Genomic DNA, 17,526 nt, shown 5'->3' with positions numbered 1-17,526 from the left:
AACCCACCCGGGCCACCGGCCTTAGCCCTCAGGTCAGAACCGTCAGGTATGCCGCAACGCAGCCGCACATGGTCCCTGATGTCCCTGATGTGCGTTCCCGATGTCGCGGCTTCGACACCTTTCAACCAAAGACATGAATGCAAAATACGACACCTCAAACGCGACACGCCAGGTAGATACGCAAGCAACTCAAAGCAAGGCATGTCGGTCAGGTTTCACCTCATCTATTCTCTCTTCTCAATCTTGCAGACTCTAGCCAACTTTCAAACCTAAATACTTCAGACGGCGGACAGCCCGCAATCAAAATCCAGTCAACCTCCACTATGGTATCTTGCTGTGCGAAAACATCCCGGCAGGCCATCCTTCAACCAGTCCCTGCACCGGCCGTGCCTGGCTCTGGACTTTGAACTCTGGACGCCTGGAGACTGGAGTCCTCTCCCTCGGGCCCGTGGAGAAAGTTGACCTCATCAACGGGATTCGCGAGTTCGCTTCGCTTTGCTGGGGACACCGGAGGGCCCGTTCGCTCCCTCTCGTATCCAGAGTGACGGTCGTTGGCTCCAGAACTGGTTAATTTCCCCTGCCCAGCGAGCATGCACCTTCCTGGTAGACCACGCCGACTGCCAGGTCCACCGTCTGCAACACTCGAGATGGCATCATTTGCTTCCAAAGAAGAAGAAGCGAAGAAACGCATCGCAACCCTTCTGGTGGTCAATCTTCTCCGTACGAACATGCGGACACAGTCTCAAAGGGTCACAAGTCGGCAAGTGCCAGTTGGCTCATGTCCACGAATACGTATCTTGGTCTCAGTCTACGTTGGGATGTCTCAAACAAGCCAACGCCCGGTCAGGAATGTCACCGACATTCACCAACAACCAATCCTCACAAGTTTTGAAGTTCAAATTTCGATGCATGCCTCCGAGACTCTGTTATCTCTTGGCTCTCACCATTCAACCCACCCGCTATTGTCGAGCACACCGACTCTACTGATGACTTGTTTATTTTGAAGCTCATATCCACCTTGGGCTCCCTTACGTCTTCTCTATAGCGACCAGGTTCAGCCTTTACCGACCTGAGCGTTTGCCTCCCTCTACGGATACAGGCTTCTCGGCACCTGTGGAGCCGTTCGTATTCCCCAAAATAGAGGCTGCTGATCCTCAGCCGGTGCCTTTTTCTCGGCGAGCACCGCATTCGATCTGTTGTGCGATCCCATCGATCTACAAAGGTAGCCGTATGGCGTCAATTACGCGCTTCTGTTGGTCAGATCGGCGGGGGTTTGGCCTGCTTAACCAAGCACCAGACTGCCAGAATGCATCTCAGCCAGCTGTTGAAGCGCGGCAGGACGATTATCGAACGAAAGCCGGCCGGGTCAAAACACACCCGGCCGGCCCTGTGGCGGCTAACAACCATCGTGGCAGCACACGTCGGAGGAGAGCTTGAACCTTCCGGCTGAAGCTGGACAACAACCTTTAGTCGACAAAGGCTCGAATGCTGGCTTGGCAAAGGGTAGCTGGCATGACATTGCTGATGCTTCAAGGGCTGCTTTCTTCGATAACGCATTTCTGACTAACAACCGGTCGTTTCTCCGTCACCATGCCGTTGGCACGAGCTTATTCGGCCAAAGGTTACGTTTCCATCCCTCCTGAATTCTCTGTAGCATTGGTGGTCAGAGTCTTCTGTCATCCAGACCGCTCCGGAAGCTTGTCACACAAGCCTCGAAGTTGCATAGTCCAGTGTCCGGATCAAACAAGTCCACCGCTGCCTGTCTGCAGGTCACAACTCAGAGCCTCTTGGCTTCAAATCGACGCTGCCACAATGCTCGCCTTCTTTCTTTGCGCGAGTATTCAGGCAGTTTGAGTCCGAATGCAATCGGTCATAATAGCCAGTATGGCGGGCTCTGTCATCGTAATGGCCTGCTATTATGACTTCAATGGCACATATACCTCCACATGACGTCCATTGTGCCCAACCCTGGCTCAGCATCCGCAAACTTCAGCCGGGATACATTGTCAAGGTTGGCCCCAGGATGTCAAGATCTCATGGCGTATTGGCATAATAACAACAGGAACAATATGCCCTCGGTTCGGGCAGGGCTCTTGAAAGCAAAAGATCTACAGCAACCAACGTCATGTTCCCCTCACTTCCCTCCACACTCACGGAGCATTGACCCAAACTTCGTCGACCTCTCAGCCTCTGTCCTTGGAAAGCAGTTTGCAAAAGGGTCTCAGGATCACTTCATCCCAACATCCGGACTTCAGCTTTTGTCCTCAATTCGACGACGAGACCCCTCGCCGACCAGATTCAATTGTTCCTACACAACTTTCTTCGGACCAAGTCCGATGATGGCGATGCCGGTACCCGTAGGTCGGATTGGCTTAATGCAGTCGACTATGCGTGTCTGGCCTGTGTAGTGTCACGTCACCGTGTGCGCCGTCGAGCTGCCGGGACTCTCTCACCGACAGAAAGAACCTTCGATGTGCTCTTTCTCACGCCACCTCGCCGGAAACGTACATTCGGCACGAGGCGAGTGTAGCGCAACGCCTGCATAGACTCAAAGTCTCTCGATGTTGTTTGCCAGATCCGTGCCGACACCTTTTGGCTCATCGAATTAGCAACCAGGAATCCTAGACAGCAAATCGCCCTCTACAAGAGCCCCTTCAAGGGATCGTTCTTTGTCTCCTGTTTCTATTTTCCATCTGTCCGATTGACACTTGGTTAGCTTAACGGCGCTCAATTGGCTTCCACCATGGAGCCACGCTACCCGAGCTCTGGTCTCGTCTCCCAAACCGCCACACGTATGGCTATGCCCTCCCAAATGCCACATTTTAGAAAGCAACCCAGCCCCTCCACCCATTGGCTTACGGGTGCCCTCCCTTCGAGCAAACGCCACTGACTGTAAGCTTGGGTCAAGCGTGAGCCTTCCCGCTCCACACAAGCCATCCAAGTGTCCGATGTAAAAATAACTTTACCATTAAGCTCTTTCCGGATGCTTTCGAAGGGCATCTGATTGCCATCCCGTCTTTTCTCGAAGCACGCCAAGTGTCGTGTCCGTATGCGCGCCAAAGGGCTGGCTTTTCCATGCAAAAATCGGGAGGGGAACGGGCTGCGGATGGTCATTGATTGCTGACTCGTCTCCAAGAGGAAAACAACCGTACGCAGCACGGCAGTTGTACAGTACGTTGCTTACTGACGGAGCATTCATCCTTCTCGAAAGACGAACATCTCGTGATTCCTTATCGAACTGCTTGGAACCGAGATGCAGTCAGACTCTGACTAGACAAGACTAGACTTGCCTTGGTAATCGATACCCCGGCCAGCGCATGCCCGACCAAGCGGCGCCGGGGCATCTGCTCTATCTTGCGACAAAACTTTCCGTTTGCACCGTGGGGGCTGTGGCGGCGGCTGTGTCCTATCTGATTGTGTCCTAGCATCCGCCGATTCACGATGTGATTAGGCTTATATCATTTCCAGACCGCCGGAGCATTGGAGGCCGTCAGATCTACCGATGCCTTTGGGGAGGGTTCTCCGTACGGCGTACGGATACCCTGTAACCTTGTCTACCCTTCGAGGCCCTCGGACTTTGATATGCCGGTGTCTTTGTGAGCACTCATGTAGTGTAGTATCATGGAAGTAAGTCATGGTAGTCACGGGGCTTCCTATGCCTCGAGTTAGGCCATACATGCGTATTACAGCCCACATATACAGGAAGAGAAAACCATCACTTTGCAACACAAGGCGGGACACAAATCTCAGTATACTTTCTGTAGTATTCATCATCTAGTTGTTGATGGTTGGCATACGGTAGCAATGTCCCGGAGCCCTTTTTCTATATGCAAACCCTCCCGCCATGTTGCCAAATGAGGCTGAGGGAGAGGGCCGGTTTAAAAAATAAAAACTATTTGTCGTGACCCAAATACTCCACGCAGCGAAACAGAAAAAGGGTTTCAACACAAAAAGACATTAGCAGTATATCGCTACTAAATACGAGAAGAAATAACACCGTTATGCAAAATTCCAAATCCCATAAGGTAAGGGTAGAAAGGCTCCTCTTTTTGTTTGTCCGCGCAAATTCATGTACATGGATAATCCCAGTGCGTGCGAATAGGCTCAAAAGTCGTGACCGTCGATTCGGCGCTGCCGTATCAATACGCGGAAGCCAAAGTAATGATATCAACAAGCAGAAAAACGTCGTTCGCCGTTTAAGGACGCATGCCCCATTGCGGCTTGAGCTGGTCATCGAGGGCCGTTGGCGTGAAAACAGTGTCACCGGGCAAGCGGCTGACTCTGCCGGCACCGCTGCGGAGAGCGGCCTGTTGGACAGCCGAGATACCACTACGGTTGCTACGAATGCTACCAGCATCGCTCATGTTGTCACCGTCCTTGAACTTGCGGGGAGGAGCAAAGTCGAGGCCAGTGAAGGTTCCGGATTTGCGCAGCAAGTGACTGTCCAACTGTTAGTGACTTCTACATCTTTCCAGTGTCTGAAAGGGATAACTTACGGGCTGGGCATGGCAGGCATCTCTTCGAAGCTGCTAACCAATGGGGAATGGACAGGAATTGAAGGCGCTGCGTAAGGGCGTCTCTCACCCGCCGGACTCTGGGAACGGCCACGGGCGCGGGAAGAGAAGGTCTCGGGAGGAGCGAAGTCGAGAGGGTTCAGGATGGAGAAGGAGTCATCCTTGAGCTTGGACGGGTTGGGCATGGTAGTCAAGTCGGCAGGGGGAGGTCCCTTGGGCTTGGGTCTACCTCCAGCGGTCCTGTTGGACACTGAAGAGCCAGGCCGAGGAGTGTACTGGCTGGACATGTCGGATCCCGGTCGAGAAGGTCCAAGGCGGCTGGACATGGCCGAGCCGGCACGAGGAGGAGGACGTCTGCCACCGGGGCCGGGGCTGGCCATGCGACCGCCCATGGAACCATGCATAGCCCGGGGAGGAGGCGGGCCACGGAAGCGGGAGCCGCTGGGTGGTGGCGTCATTGCACGACGAGTGACGGGCTGAGCGTAGGGCATGACGAACGAGTTGCTCTCAGGGTCGAAGTAGGCATCGCCGCCGGGACCACCGTTGTAGCTCGGGTCGTAGTCCTCATAGTATTGAGGGCCGCCAGGAGGAGGTCCTCTGGGGGGTCCGCGAGGTCCTTGAGGCATGGGAGGCGGGGCTTGGCCAGCGTGCGGGTTGTCGGGGTCGAAGTACTCCTTGTAGAATGATCTGATTCTGTTGGCACGCTCTTCAGGGTCCTCGGACTCAGTCACCTCATCAGGAGGCAGGGGTCGGAAGCCAACTGAAAGCCTCTTGGCGTCCTGACCCGGAACACCAAGTGCACGTGACATGCGGTTGTCGTTCATATCCACAGAGCGTCTCTGAGATCGGCCTCTATCCTCAAAGTCATAGTCGTAATAGCTTTCGCGGTCGTAAGCATTCGTTTCCTCGGGCACAATAGTCGGGAGTGTTGAGGGAGCAGCATTCTTCTGGGCGGGGAAGTTCATGTCGTCGAGACCAAGGCCAACGGGGGCTGCGGCCGGCGTGCTATCCAGCTCTTGAACTTCGGGAATGGACGGGTTCTTGGCGGATGGACGAGGGTTGCTGGGAAGTCCCCTTTGAGCGACAGGGGCAGGTTCCGGGACGTCGGGAATCTGAGGAAGGGAACCGCCGTTTCTGTCATCGGGGTACGGCATGGTCTCGATCTTGGGAATAATAGGCTCAGCGATGAGCGGACTTCGAATGACCGGGGAGGTGGGGGACAAGACGACGGGAGAATTTGTCGTCATGATTTCGAGGGCGGGGGAGCCAGACCTAGACTTGGGCGTGGCGAAGGGGTCTGCCGTCGCAGGAGGAGGCCTGGGGAGGGAGTTTTGCCTAGGAGGCAAGGTGTTCTGGGTCATCGTGGTGCGACCAGTCATGGCGGAACCGCGTCGGCTCGTCGATTTGGTGTAAACGGAAGCACCATCGGGCTTGTACGATCGGATGGAACCGACATCGCTGCCGGTGTACCCAGCCACGGGCCGATAGGGGTCTGCCTCGCTGTGGAGGGTTCTCGCGAGAGAGTGCAGAGACTCACGCGAGCTCTGAAGACCAGGGGGAAGAAGGTAGGGGCTGTCCAGGTTCATGTCCATAGACAGTTGACGATGCTTCGTGTCGAGGCCCATTCCCTTCTCACGGAACATCATGCTCTTGCGCTTTCCTTTTCCACCCTTATCAGAACTGGTCTCGCCAAGTCCGAAATCCAGGCCTCGGTTGGGATCAGTCGCATCCTCCTGTTTTTGCCTCTTGACATTTCTTCGGTGGAAGTAGAAAAGCAAACACAAAGCGCCGACGATGGGGATCCTAGGAACAGTCAGCACATTCGTACACGTACCCTACTCGAGAACTCGTTAAGACCTACGTGACGCCAAGAGTGATGGGCAATGTGAGGGTAGAAGGGTCGACTGGCTTCTCACACTGACTGGCTGAGCCGGTACAGGTTTCTCTAGTTCCAATGATACGAGAGACGATTCGGAGGGGCGCGACAGATCGCTCGTTGTTGACCGGCTGGACGTCCCGGATGGGAATTCGGGAGGCCATCACGTAGCCATTGGCGTTGAATGAAGCCATTTTGAAATTGGGCGGTTTCGACAGAAAGATACCGTGGTACCTTGAAGCAACTCTCCACTGATAACCGGTTCTCTCTTTGAGGTCGACGGTTGACCTCGAGAATTTCTCCTTCCTTCACTGATTGAAATTACCACTATGCCACCATTACCGGACTAAAGATCGTATCGGGGAGTCGGGACGGATTTCGAGGGGATGGTTGGGACAATTGGTTGAATGTCAAGGCACCAAAGCAAGTGGTCGAAGGATTCGGGTTTTGAATCGAATCTCGTGCGAAGTGAACGGTTCCGAACGCCTGGGCGGGATGCTGTATACAAAAAGAGTGACTACCACCGAAAATATTCGGTCGGTGGAATTCTGGGTTTGGGGTTTTGTTGTGTTGAGTAAAGAACGACTTTGGAGTGAGTTTGACGGGTCGGTCAGATCCGGTGATCCATTCACACAATCCACGATGTTCCTAAAAAGAGTGACGAGCCCGCTGGCAGGCAGAGAGAGGATTGTGGAAAGTGGAAAGTCGGCGGATGTCACTGGCCTCGGAAGATCAGAGTAACGACCGACGATGGGGGGGAGTAGGGACGGAAGGAAAGAGGAACGAGAGTAAGTCCCTTTTGGGGGTGAGGGCGAGCAAAAGAGAGGCGAGAAGGAGATCCGAGAGTGGGAGCGAAAGAAGACGGAGACGAGCCACCACAGTCCTGAGTCCACAGTCCACAGTCCACAGCAGCAAGCAGCGACAGGCTGCAGGTCAAGCGAAGCGAAGCGAAACGAGCCAACGAGCGGACGGGGAGGAGGAGATTGAGCAGCAACGGACCAACGAGACAACGACTCTTGCACGCAGCCTTGACCTGGACCTGTACATGGACCTGTACCTAGACCTAGACCTAGACCTGGACAGCTCACTCTTACTGCTGTTCCTTTGCTCCTCTGCTCCTTTGCTGACGGCTCCTTGCTGGCTCCTTACTTGTATGTGCACCATGGAGAGGAGGGCCAGAGAAAGAGAGAACCTTGAATATTGACCCATGACCGTGAGCCTGGACCTTGTAAGATGGCCGGGATGACAACAGCTAGACCCATCGTGGACATCCCACGCCGTCCTACCGCCAGACACGAGAGCGAGTGCTACCATTGGATCGAATGGAGTTCAATAAGTTCAGTAGCACACGAAAAACGAATAAAAAGATTGGGGGTGAGAAACTCAGGAGGAGGAACCACTGGACTGTGGTCGGACGGTACCCACGGTACGTACACAAACTACCCAGTACGTATCCGCAATGAAAAGGGGGGTGGTGCCTGTCAACCTGGGAAAGTCCCAGGGTGATGGGCCGGGGTTGGAAAGAACCGTTTTTTGTGGAAACGGGCGAATGAAAAGCAATTTCCTCAAATGAGCCGGGGCTGGCGCGACTTTTACCACCCCTGGTCCGAGCCCGCAGAGGGCAGCACGGCACGATTAGTGTACGCAGCGCGAATCCTCTGCGTCTTCTCCTTCGTTTTCTTCCATCTCTTTCTTCTCATCCGTACGGACACGGAGGAGTATCTATCGCTTTTTCGTATGGCAGCATGATTATTATTCGCTTCGGACCTCCATTTAGCTTCTGACGGCCTTCCTCTTACCATTTGGTTCTATTCTGGTCTGCAACACTGCATACCGCCGCTACCACATCTCCATCAATACTATCAACTCGCGCCATTGGCTTCCTACCCGCGCTGTCCACACCCAACCGTTCTCTCAAGCAGCCGCAAGTCAGGTACGGGCGACCGCTGACTGGCTGATGCCGGCTGTGCCATCCCAAGAGCGTTGCACTAAAATCGATACAAGCGCATGGTCCTACAGGGGCTCCCCTCGTCTAGCGCAGGGATTTGCTGCAGGAACGCGCCCCTCCTCGACCTTGGAAAGCTCCAACGGGTGGAGATCGTTCATCAGATGGCATCACATTGGATGGATGGGACGGTGAACAAACATCAGTCAGCAGAAGCAGCACGGTCAACAGACACCGTGCAAAAGATTGCCCTTCTTACGGTCGATTTCCACCCAAACACCCGCCATATCCTACTCAGCTTCATCCCAACACTTCGATGTTTGGTGTTTCGTCCGAACAAGGAGTTGATTTCTTCACACTGTCACCACCTCAATTCTTACCGACGAAAAATATTCAATGGGACAAAAGATATGGCAAAGCAGCAGACGGACAAGATGCTCTGGCCTCACTCTGCGATTTGTCCACCTCCGCCCGCGCAGGCGGTAGAAGTACATGCACAACCACACCGCAGGCTTGCAGCGCTAATCTTCCCGACGAACTAGTGGCTTCAGTGGCTTCTAGATCCTCGGCCGCTGTTTCTGGATCCAGACTGGTCTCAGACATCCCCAGCATCCGTTCATATCTACTCTTATGAATACGCTGTCCATCTTGTTGTTTTCTTATGCACCCAACATCAGGGGCACAAGCCAATCTATCGACAAGACTTATCGGGAGACTCCGCCGACACTCGAGCCTAGGTTGTCTCGCCGGCGAAACCACACCCAACCCCCAGACCCAGCCCAGGGCTCTACCGAAATTGGAGCCGTTACCTAAAGCTGCGTCGGGTCTTTGTCTCTCCTCTTGGAAGTCAGGTCCCGGGTTTTACCAAGGGGTTGCCGGACGGTGACGACGCCGGCGACAAGTTGCAATTCTTGGACATGGAATGAGGTCGTCAACGGTCACAGCCTGGCAGGCGGGCACTCCCGGGGTTAAGGTGAACCTCTCCTGATAAACTCATCGAGGAGGCTGAGCTCCCGCCCGCTCTCCACCATGCTCCCCCGCTGGCGCGTTCGCGATCCACGACAGTTTATGCCTCTCTTCTCTTGACGTGCCGACTACCCATTGCAGCTTACCTCTTTTGGCCCAACTCCCAATTGGACCACTCAACGCGTATGGAGTATGCCTCTGGTGTATCAACCAAACCATCCTACGAAAGGCATAGATAGGCTTGCAACCCCGAAAGCCTCTGCCTACCTATACTTAGCTGATGGTGTTGAACGGTGCGACGCAACTCCTGACTTGCGCGTCTCTTATCAGAGTTTGTCTTACAGTGCATCCGCACATCATCGTACTAAATCGCGCGCACGGCTTCTCATCTCTAATCAGCGTTTCTGCATGCAACACCGGGTAGGCAACCGCATTGTACAACAGGCTGAGCTTACCAAAACGCAGGCGGTAGCGGTAGCATTGCCAGCGAGTCCAACAACAACACCAACGCGGCATCTCGAGCCGTCATTTCGGCTCTGGGTGGGGGTGGGCAATCCCAGTAGCAACTCCAGCGACGATCACTCACCTCTTTCCAGGGTAAACACCTCCGTTCAAATCAGAGAGAAACAGGGAAACAAAGGCTCCCCTCTTGACCCAGGACCTCCCAGCTTCGCATCATGCGGTCGCCGCGTCGCACCTCTCCCCTTTTACGGGGGATCCATGCAGCGACAACGGAGGGCCGGGTTAAGGGGCCGGTAAGAAAAAGAGATGCGGCAGTTGTCCGGCTCAGCGCATCGCATCTGGTATCCTTTCCCGCCGGCACCGATAATCGAGGGGGATCTGAGTCGCATGTCATCGCGATGCATTGCAGCGCCAGTCCCGTTCCTTGGGAATTCGAGCCAGGTGTCTGCCATGGCTGTTGGCCTGTTGCCAATCGGCTGGATGTGTTCTCGTCCGGCTCTATCGTCCGAGACTCGAGAGTAGCCGTCATCGGGTTTCTGGCCGGTGCAGCTACCAGACTACCAGCAGCGGTGCCAATGCCAAGAAAAGAGGGGAGTGCTCATCCCCTTTTGCAAGACAGTCCCTGATTCCACCGACGTTCCAATGTCCCCGCCGGGTTCTTCTATTTGAAGAGAGACAGAAGCATTCCGCCTGCATGTCTACGTAAGCATGTCTCCGGAGAAACAAGCATAGACGTATGTCTCGTCTCACGTGCCACCCGACAAGACAATGTCACCTCATACGAGTGCGAGAACAATAAAGCCACACGAGTTGTCCAGGTGTCCAACAACGTCGTCGAATTCCCTCGATCCAAGACTCAGGGGTTGAGGCGGCTCTGAACTGGCAAGACTGGCTAGACCAGCCGCTGGTGATGAGGATGAGAAAAAGTCAATCCCATTGCTGGCTTGGCGAACCAGTCAAAAAGCCCAAATCACAATTGGCATTGCCCCCAGTCGAGTAATTAAGCTAATCTCGATGGATCCTCCAAAGCTTGGTCATTGGCCGAGAAATCTTGATCGGCCCCGTCCTCTTGGTGTGCTCTAGATTTGCTGCCAATCACAATGCCTGGTGGTCGACCGCTATCACGACAGTCTGCAACGCTCGTATAAATGGCGTATAATCGGCAACTGTACAGATGCATTTCATAAAATTGTGCTTCCTTGCACAACCTTTACATCACCCTTTGATTATGTAGATGTGCTATCCGTACGCCGTATATCGATATCGTTATCTCTACGGAGTACGGATACGCTGACTTCAGACTGTAGGACACTCCACATAGGCTCTATGGCCAACGGGTCAATTTCGAGCCCTGCAACGCCACCATAAACTTGTACGGATAGTAGACACTGTCCGACGGTTGCACTCGGCCCGCTGTATCAAGGACAGCGGTATCGACACGGTCCTGCTTCAGGTGCTAATAATTGTAAATATCTGCCGCAGCACACTATCAAGTCTTGAATCGTGTGAGTTCAATGTCCTGGCTTTGCACGAATACGCAGTGCGGATATTCTACCTTGCTTCCCGTTTTCTGTACGGATATTGGCAATGGCCCAAAGTTTCCACCGCCAAGGAATAAGTCTGAAAGTTGCAATAACCTCATGTCCTCCCCTGTGAGGCTCTGCCAACCTGACATAGGCTGCATAGCTCAGTGTCCTGGTTACACAATAAAACGGCAGAATCTTCGCTTCTTCAAGACCTCAACTGCCCAGCCTCATCGGAACCCCCGTCGCCCTAATCTCGTCTCATCTCGCCCTCCGCGGCCCTCGTACCACAGAAACAAGGGCCCCTTCCCCCCTTCCTACTGCTCCCCAGCTTCACATCCCATTCAGTGATTCTAGTATCCTCCCTGTACGGATACCCGTGGGCTCTTTTCTCCTTTTTCATAGCGTTTCAGCTTCAGCCTCGTCGCGAGCCCGCCGCGCCGAACTGTCCGACAGCTGGTAGAACTCGGGCGCGTACTCCACCAGCCAATTCTTTTCGATTTTTGTAATGTCCCGTATGAATATCTTGTTGGCCGTCTCCATGACCTCGTGGAAGATGACCCAGTCGGCCTTGCGGTTGAACATGAGGGAGCTGGGGTGCGCGTGGAGCGTCGTCTCGCCCGAGACGTTGCGGAACGTGCCGTCCGGTTGCATCCTCGCCGCGTGCGCAAAGTAGCCCGTCGTGAGGCACCGCCTGATCTGCTCCGCCTTTGTGGAGTTGTCGTGCTTTTGTTGACGCTGCTGCCGTGAGCCCGCGGGGCCGAAGGACTGCTGCTGCTGCTGCTCATTGTCGGCGGCGATGCCGAACTTTTCGAGGTACCGCTTCAGCTGGCCCCGTATGCTGACGGCCCTGGTCATGGTCTTGAAGTTGAGGTTGTGGTCCCGGCAGAACTTTGACTCCTTCCTGCCCTTTGTCACAAAGGCCTGGTAGGCGTTGAGCAGCGTCAGGTGGTCGCCCTCGTCGGCGGCGAACTTGCGCCGCGACAGCTCCATCTGTTGCCTCTCGCCGTCGTGGTGGAACCAGACGTTGTTTCCGCCGGCGCTCGTCATGGCCGCGATGGTGAGCATCTCGCTCAGGCACCCAAACGACTGCGCGCCGAGCAGAGTTTTTGCCATCATCGGCTCGACGGCCAGCTCAGCCATGCGGTAGCCCAGCGGCTTCGTCAGCTTGGCGTAGTCGTCGAGGGCGCCCAGGGAGTAGAGGAGCTCCAGGGCTTTGGCCATGAGCTCTGCCGGCGGCGGGCTGAGGAAGTTGAAGCGCAGGACGTTGTCGATGCCGAGGGCTTTGAGTTGCAGGATAAAGGGCGCCAGGTTGGAGCGCTGCATCTCGGGGACGGTGACCTCGGGGAGGGCGAGGTAGGCGTCTTCCGTGTAGAGCCGGAAGCATTTGCCCGGTCGGGTGCGTCCCGCGCGGCCGGCGCGCTGGGACGCCGAGGCCTTTGAGATGGCGGTCGAGGTGAGGGTCTCGATGCCCGTCCGCGGGTTGTAGGCGCGCAGCTTGGCGAAGCCCGTGTCGATTACGTAGACGATGCCGTCGATTGTGATGGAGGCCTCGGCCATGTTGGTGGCGAAGACGACCTTGCGCGTGCCCTCGGGAGGCTTATCAAAGACGTACATTTGTTGTTCTGTCGAGAGACCCGCGTATAGGGGCAGCGCTTGTAGTGTCTGCTGGCCGCGAGGTTGGTTCGGGTCGAGCAGGCGGTCGGCAACGGCTTGGACGGCGTTGTCGATTTCTTCACGGCCTGTGAGGAAGACGAGTATGTCGCCTTCGGACTCTGTCGTGTGTATGTCGAAGACTGTGGAGATTGCCTTTTCGACGTAGTCCTCTGTTGGTGATTCTAGGTAGAGGACGTCAACGTGATGTGCTCTGCCCTCCAAGCTAATAATTGCACCCTTTTCGTTGTCGTCAGCGGCATCGGCCTTTCCATCCTTGTCCTCCGGAGCGGTGACCGTCTTCTTCTGCTCGTCCCCCGGAGAGGTCGTGAAGAACTTTAAGAACTCCTCAGCCTGTAGTGTTGCACTGCTAATGATGATGCGCAGCTCAGGCCTCTTCTTGAGAATCTTCTTGAGTAGTCCCAGGAGGATATCAGTGCTGATGGAACGTTCGTGGGCTTCGTCAACCATGATGACAGAGTACCGCGTCAGCAAGGGGTCAACAAGTGCTTCCCTGATGAGCAGCCCGTCCGTCATGAACTTGATGCGCGTCTGCGCCGAGGTGTTGTCCTCGAACCGGATAGCGTAGCCGACCTGCTGGCCAATCTCACAGCCAACCTCCTCGGCGACGCGGAGCGCGACCGTCGTCGCCGCCACGCGGCGCGGCTGCGTGATGCCGATGACCTTGCCGTCTGCGCACCATCCCGCGGCTTCGAGGAACTGGGGGATCTGCGTGGTCTTGCCGGAGCCGGTCTGGCCGACGACGATGGTGACCTGCTTGGTCTCGATGAGATAAAGAAGGGCCTGGCGGTGCTTTGCGATGGGGAGGAGGGCCGACGGCTTGTGCAGGGCCGGGATGAAGGCCGAGTTGAGATCGAAGTCTGCCATGGTTTGGTGAGAACCTTTTGGCTATTGACTAGAGACTGTTTGTGTGTTAGAAATGAGTGATGTTTATTCAATGTGGCGATTTTACCTTCAAATACTGGCAACTGACCTTACATCAATCATCAAGATATGGGAGATATTGTAAGACAATAGGTCTGTCACCTTATGCATCTCATTTTGGCTGCCAGCTTTTCTTGTAAGTGTGGTTTGGCCTCACAATCGGCCTCGTTTGCAAGTGGTTGTCGACATTGAACGTTGCAATTTTGGCCGGTCAGAGTGTCACCAGCTGAGCCCAGGTGGCGATCTCTGATTGCATCCCACCATAGGCTTCAACCTACATTGTCCAATAGCTGACATAATAATACGCCGCTCAGCATCTAAAGTCTCCCTTTCCATCTTTTTATCGCCCTTGTACCTAAATGACTTGATCTGCAACGTTCTTTGATGCTTCCTATATCTTGTCTATTTCAAGGGTATTTTAGGCAACTAAAGGAGCAGTGGGAGGGGTTATCGTGATGAAAAAGAAGCTGTCAGGATCACTTGGTACATTCTGACGACAAGTGTGGCGGTAGGATTGTGGCTCAGCATCAAGCTCAAGCTGGCGCCTAGAAGTTCCCAGTTCCCCAAAGGAGGCGCGGCGTCATCAGCTTCGTAACCCACTTTAATGTCATCTCGCCAGCTAAGGTACCCTCCAGTCTCCAACCCCTCCGTCCGGGCGCGCGCATTCCGCAACGTCCTTGCACCTAACAATCTCGCGAAAGCAAGCAAATTACCCCCCCCTCCATCCTTCAGCAGACTTGCCTGCTAGCTACTCCTTTTCTTTTGCTGGGGACCTTCATCTTGCACCGAGACGAACTCTCTCCCAAGGAGAGAAGAAGTACTGGAGAGCGACCGAACAGTAGTCATGTCTGCCCCCATCGAAACAGTGCGCATATATCCCGTCCCCCGAAACGAGCCCAAACTTCATGCACATGTACCCTGTCAAGAGAGAGACTGACACCCTCATCTCTTTTTCCACAGAACAAGCTTACTTCCTCGAGCGGGCCCGAGTCGCCTACAACAGTCCGACCCCTGGATCTGTCCGACGACGAAGACATCCAGGAAACAGGTGTTCTCGGCGGTGAGGCTCCTACTACATCTCAGGCTACCACCAAGACCACCAACACCAACACCACCTCGTCCAACATGACCTCCTCGACACCCGTCGCCGCCGAAGCGGCCCCACCAAAGCCCCCGAGACCCTCCGGCGAGACGCAGAAGACGGAGGACATCTTGAAGGAGGCCTTCCCTAGCATCGACATCTCCGTCGTTAAGGCGGTCCTGAGAGCCAGCGGCGGAAAGATTGATCCGGCTTTCAATGCCCTCTTGGGTATGTGTCGCGTGACCCCCCATCACTTACCCAAAAACCGCCAACAAAGTTCTCTTACTGACAGGGCCCCGATATAGAAATGACTGATCCCGACGCGGCCCAGCACGAGACAACCGACGAACAACCCCCTCCCCAGCCTCCCCGCCCCCAGGGCGGCGCGCAGCTGTCCCAGCTCGAAGCCGACGAGCTCTACGCACGACAGCTGGCGGAGCACTTTGACAATGTTGGAAGCTACGAAGCTAGAACCTCTAACCGGAGCCCCGGCGGTGGCGGCGGCCGTGTGAGGAGGCAGCAGACCGGTCTCGAGCCCAGACCGAACGCTGAGGACCGCGAACCCAACTTCTTTGACGATGAGTTGCCGGTGATTCAGGAGAAGCTCCGAAAGGGGTTCGTGGAGACGCAGGGCAAGGTCAACAGCTGGATCACCACAATGAAGAAGAGGTTTGACGAGGAGTTTGCCGACGAGGACGAATCCAGTCACCAGCGGCCGGGTCAAGGCCAGGGCCAGGGCCAGTATGGCGCCCGACGACCCGGCGAGTCGAGCCGTCGGAGCGGCGACTACGAGAGATACGACGCCGATCCTCAGGTGCTCAGCGACGACTTCGCGGGCATGAAGTTCACCGCCGACGGAAGTAAGTCCCGATGCCCCTTTTCGCGGCTACATACCCCCTTTGGCACTGTTGCTATCCCGCACGATCTAACAATGGGACCCAGCGCCTCTCCGCGATAACAACAGACCTCTGTCAAACCCTGACCTCTACAAGCCCCCTCCACCCTCAAAGTCGCCCAAGCCCCACGACGGCCGCAAGGTGGCCTTCAGGGAAGGCGCCGAGGAGATTGACGTGTACGGCTCGTCGCCCAGACGCTCCGCCGAAGACCTGTCCGGTTCAAAGGCAAAGGCCAGCAAGTGGCAGCCCCTGTCGACGGTCGACCCGAACCCCATCAGCGACAACGACCCCTTCAGCCTGGGCGACAGCGAAGACGAGCGGGAGGCAAAGGAGAAGGCCGCGTCCACCAGCAAGGATACTACCACCAAGGATGCCGGCGCCAGCTCGGAGGACAGCGAAAGGCTCAAGAAGGCCGCAGCCGAGGCTATGGCGGATAGCCTCGTCGAGTCCAAGAGCGGCGAGACGGCTGGTGCTGACGCCAAGAAGAATTGAGATTTTGAACCTCCAGAGCGAGGCTTGGCTGTTGTGATCTGAGGAAGTAAGGGTGGCTTTTGCGTTGATACACTACTTTCATTTTCAGATATCCAAAACCCCCCACGCTATGGCTTGAGCGACACGACGAAGACAGCCTGGCAAACCGGGAGGGGGGGGGGGGTCTCGGGAGGCATGGCGAACCTGGGATTTTCATGATTCCCCCTTTCCATTTCACTAGGAAACGTACCTTTAGTTAGGACATCTAAATTGAAATTATCCCGCAATTGTGTTGCTGTTGCCCAAGTTCCTCCCTCATTGTTGAAGAATACCAGAGTCGGATTTCATGTTGTCGCCTAGGAACTAGGCCGATTTGCCGACTTGGCGTTGGTGTGAGTTGGAAGTTGGAACACATAGAAACAGGAAGGTCACGCGGATCTTGCATAGAGAGAGGCGTGATGATGATGCACGGGTAAGAAGACCCCGAAGCATACGAAGCATACGGGATGTAATACTCGCAAAAGACCCTAGTATGGGCGATCGGTCTCTGACGTATGCGTACGTTGTGAATATGGCTGTCGTTCGCGATGCGGCAAGCAGCGGATGGGGATGGGGGCCGCGGCCTTTTCCAGCATGGCCGCTTGCCAGGTTGCCTAGGTTCAGGATGGCCTGCGGATGCAAACATGTCAAGGTAAGGTAGCATGCAGCTGATATGCCCCGCCATGCTGCCGTCCCATTCCCGAGCAGTCGTATCGTGATATAACCGATCCGAGGCGGTAGAAAGGCCCAGGCGTATTAGTGAGTAGCGTCCTTCAACTGCTGATTCTGGCTCACAGACGAGATGATTCAAAGGAGCTCATGCCCAAGTTGACAGTGTTTATGCCCCACGATGACCTCTGGAACCCCATCCCGTCCCCATCCTCGGGCTTTGATGGGCTCCATGGTAGTCTTTTGCTGATTGGCCCCTATATCCGACCAAAAAACAAGCATTTTGATTCGCAAGGGTTTACAATATAAGTTGAGAAACCCATTAATAACAGCGGGCTGGGAACGTATCGCATCACCCGCTTTCTGGGTCGTTGGACTCGCCAACAGTTTGTGAAGCGAAGCGAAAGAGCGAGAAGTAGCCGCTATGAGTTGGATGCCCCCCTCGCGGGTTGATGTGCCCCGCACCATCTTGATTGGACGGGGAAG

At 55.2% G+C, this 17,526-nt stretch overlaps 5 protein-coding genes across 5 annotated transcripts; 1 reads left to right on the top strand and 4 right to left on the bottom strand.

Annotated features, from left to right (window-relative positions):
- Positions 1-364: 364 nt before the first annotated feature.
- CABS01_09628 (uncharacterized protein) lies at positions 365-691 on the bottom strand (the record flags this gene model as incomplete). Its single annotated transcript, XM_060542985.1, has 1 exon — positions 365-691. One exon carries the CDS (start codon positions 689-691, stop codon positions 365-367), a length of 327 nt encoding a protein of 108 aa, XP_060400201.1.
- Positions 692-4,196: 3,505 nt separating this feature from the next.
- CABS01_09627 (uncharacterized protein) lies at positions 4,197-6,584 on the bottom strand (the record flags this gene model as incomplete). Its single annotated transcript, XM_060542984.1, has 3 exons — positions 4,197-4,440; positions 4,497-6,317; positions 6,376-6,584. The coding sequence occupies 3 exons, from the start codon at positions 6,582-6,584 to the stop codon at positions 4,197-4,199; spliced, it is 2,274 nt and encodes a 757-aa protein (XP_060400200.1).
- Positions 6,585-9,144: 2,560 nt separating this feature from the next.
- CABS01_09626 (uncharacterized protein) lies at positions 9,145-9,830 on the bottom strand (the record flags this gene model as incomplete). The annotated part of the gene is made up of 4 exons (XM_060542983.1): positions 9,145-9,245; positions 9,315-9,375; positions 9,644-9,665; positions 9,757-9,830. The coding sequence occupies 4 exons, from the start codon at positions 9,828-9,830 to the stop codon at positions 9,145-9,147; spliced, it is 258 nt and encodes an 85-aa protein (XP_060400199.1).
- A 1,855-nt stretch (positions 9,831-11,685) lies between these two features.
- On the bottom strand, positions 11,686-13,827 carry CABS01_09625 (helicase associated domain-containing protein; the record flags this gene model as incomplete). Its single annotated transcript, XM_060542982.1, has 1 exon — positions 11,686-13,827. The coding sequence occupies one exon, from the start codon at positions 13,825-13,827 to the stop codon at positions 11,686-11,688; it is 2,142 nt and encodes a 713-aa protein (XP_060400198.1).
- A 901-nt stretch (positions 13,828-14,728) lies between these two features.
- Positions 14,729-16,353, top strand: CABS01_09624 (CUE domain-containing protein; the record flags this gene model as incomplete). The annotated part of the gene is made up of 4 exons (XM_060542981.1): positions 14,729-14,749; positions 14,845-15,193; positions 15,271-15,825; positions 15,908-16,353. The coding sequence occupies 4 exons, from the start codon at positions 14,729-14,731 to the stop codon at positions 16,351-16,353; spliced, it is 1,371 nt and encodes a 456-aa protein (XP_060400197.1).
- Positions 16,354-17,526: the final 1,173 nt, after the last annotated feature.

Source organism: Colletotrichum abscissum, assembly GCF_030869225.1.
Source record: "Colletotrichum abscissum strain IMI 504890 chromosome Unknown Scaffold_23.1, whole genome shotgun sequence".
NCBI classification, from domain to species: Eukaryota; Fungi; Ascomycota; class Sordariomycetes; order Glomerellales; family Glomerellaceae; genus Colletotrichum; species Colletotrichum abscissum.
This window is presented reverse-complemented; position numbering and strand designations above follow the sequence as displayed.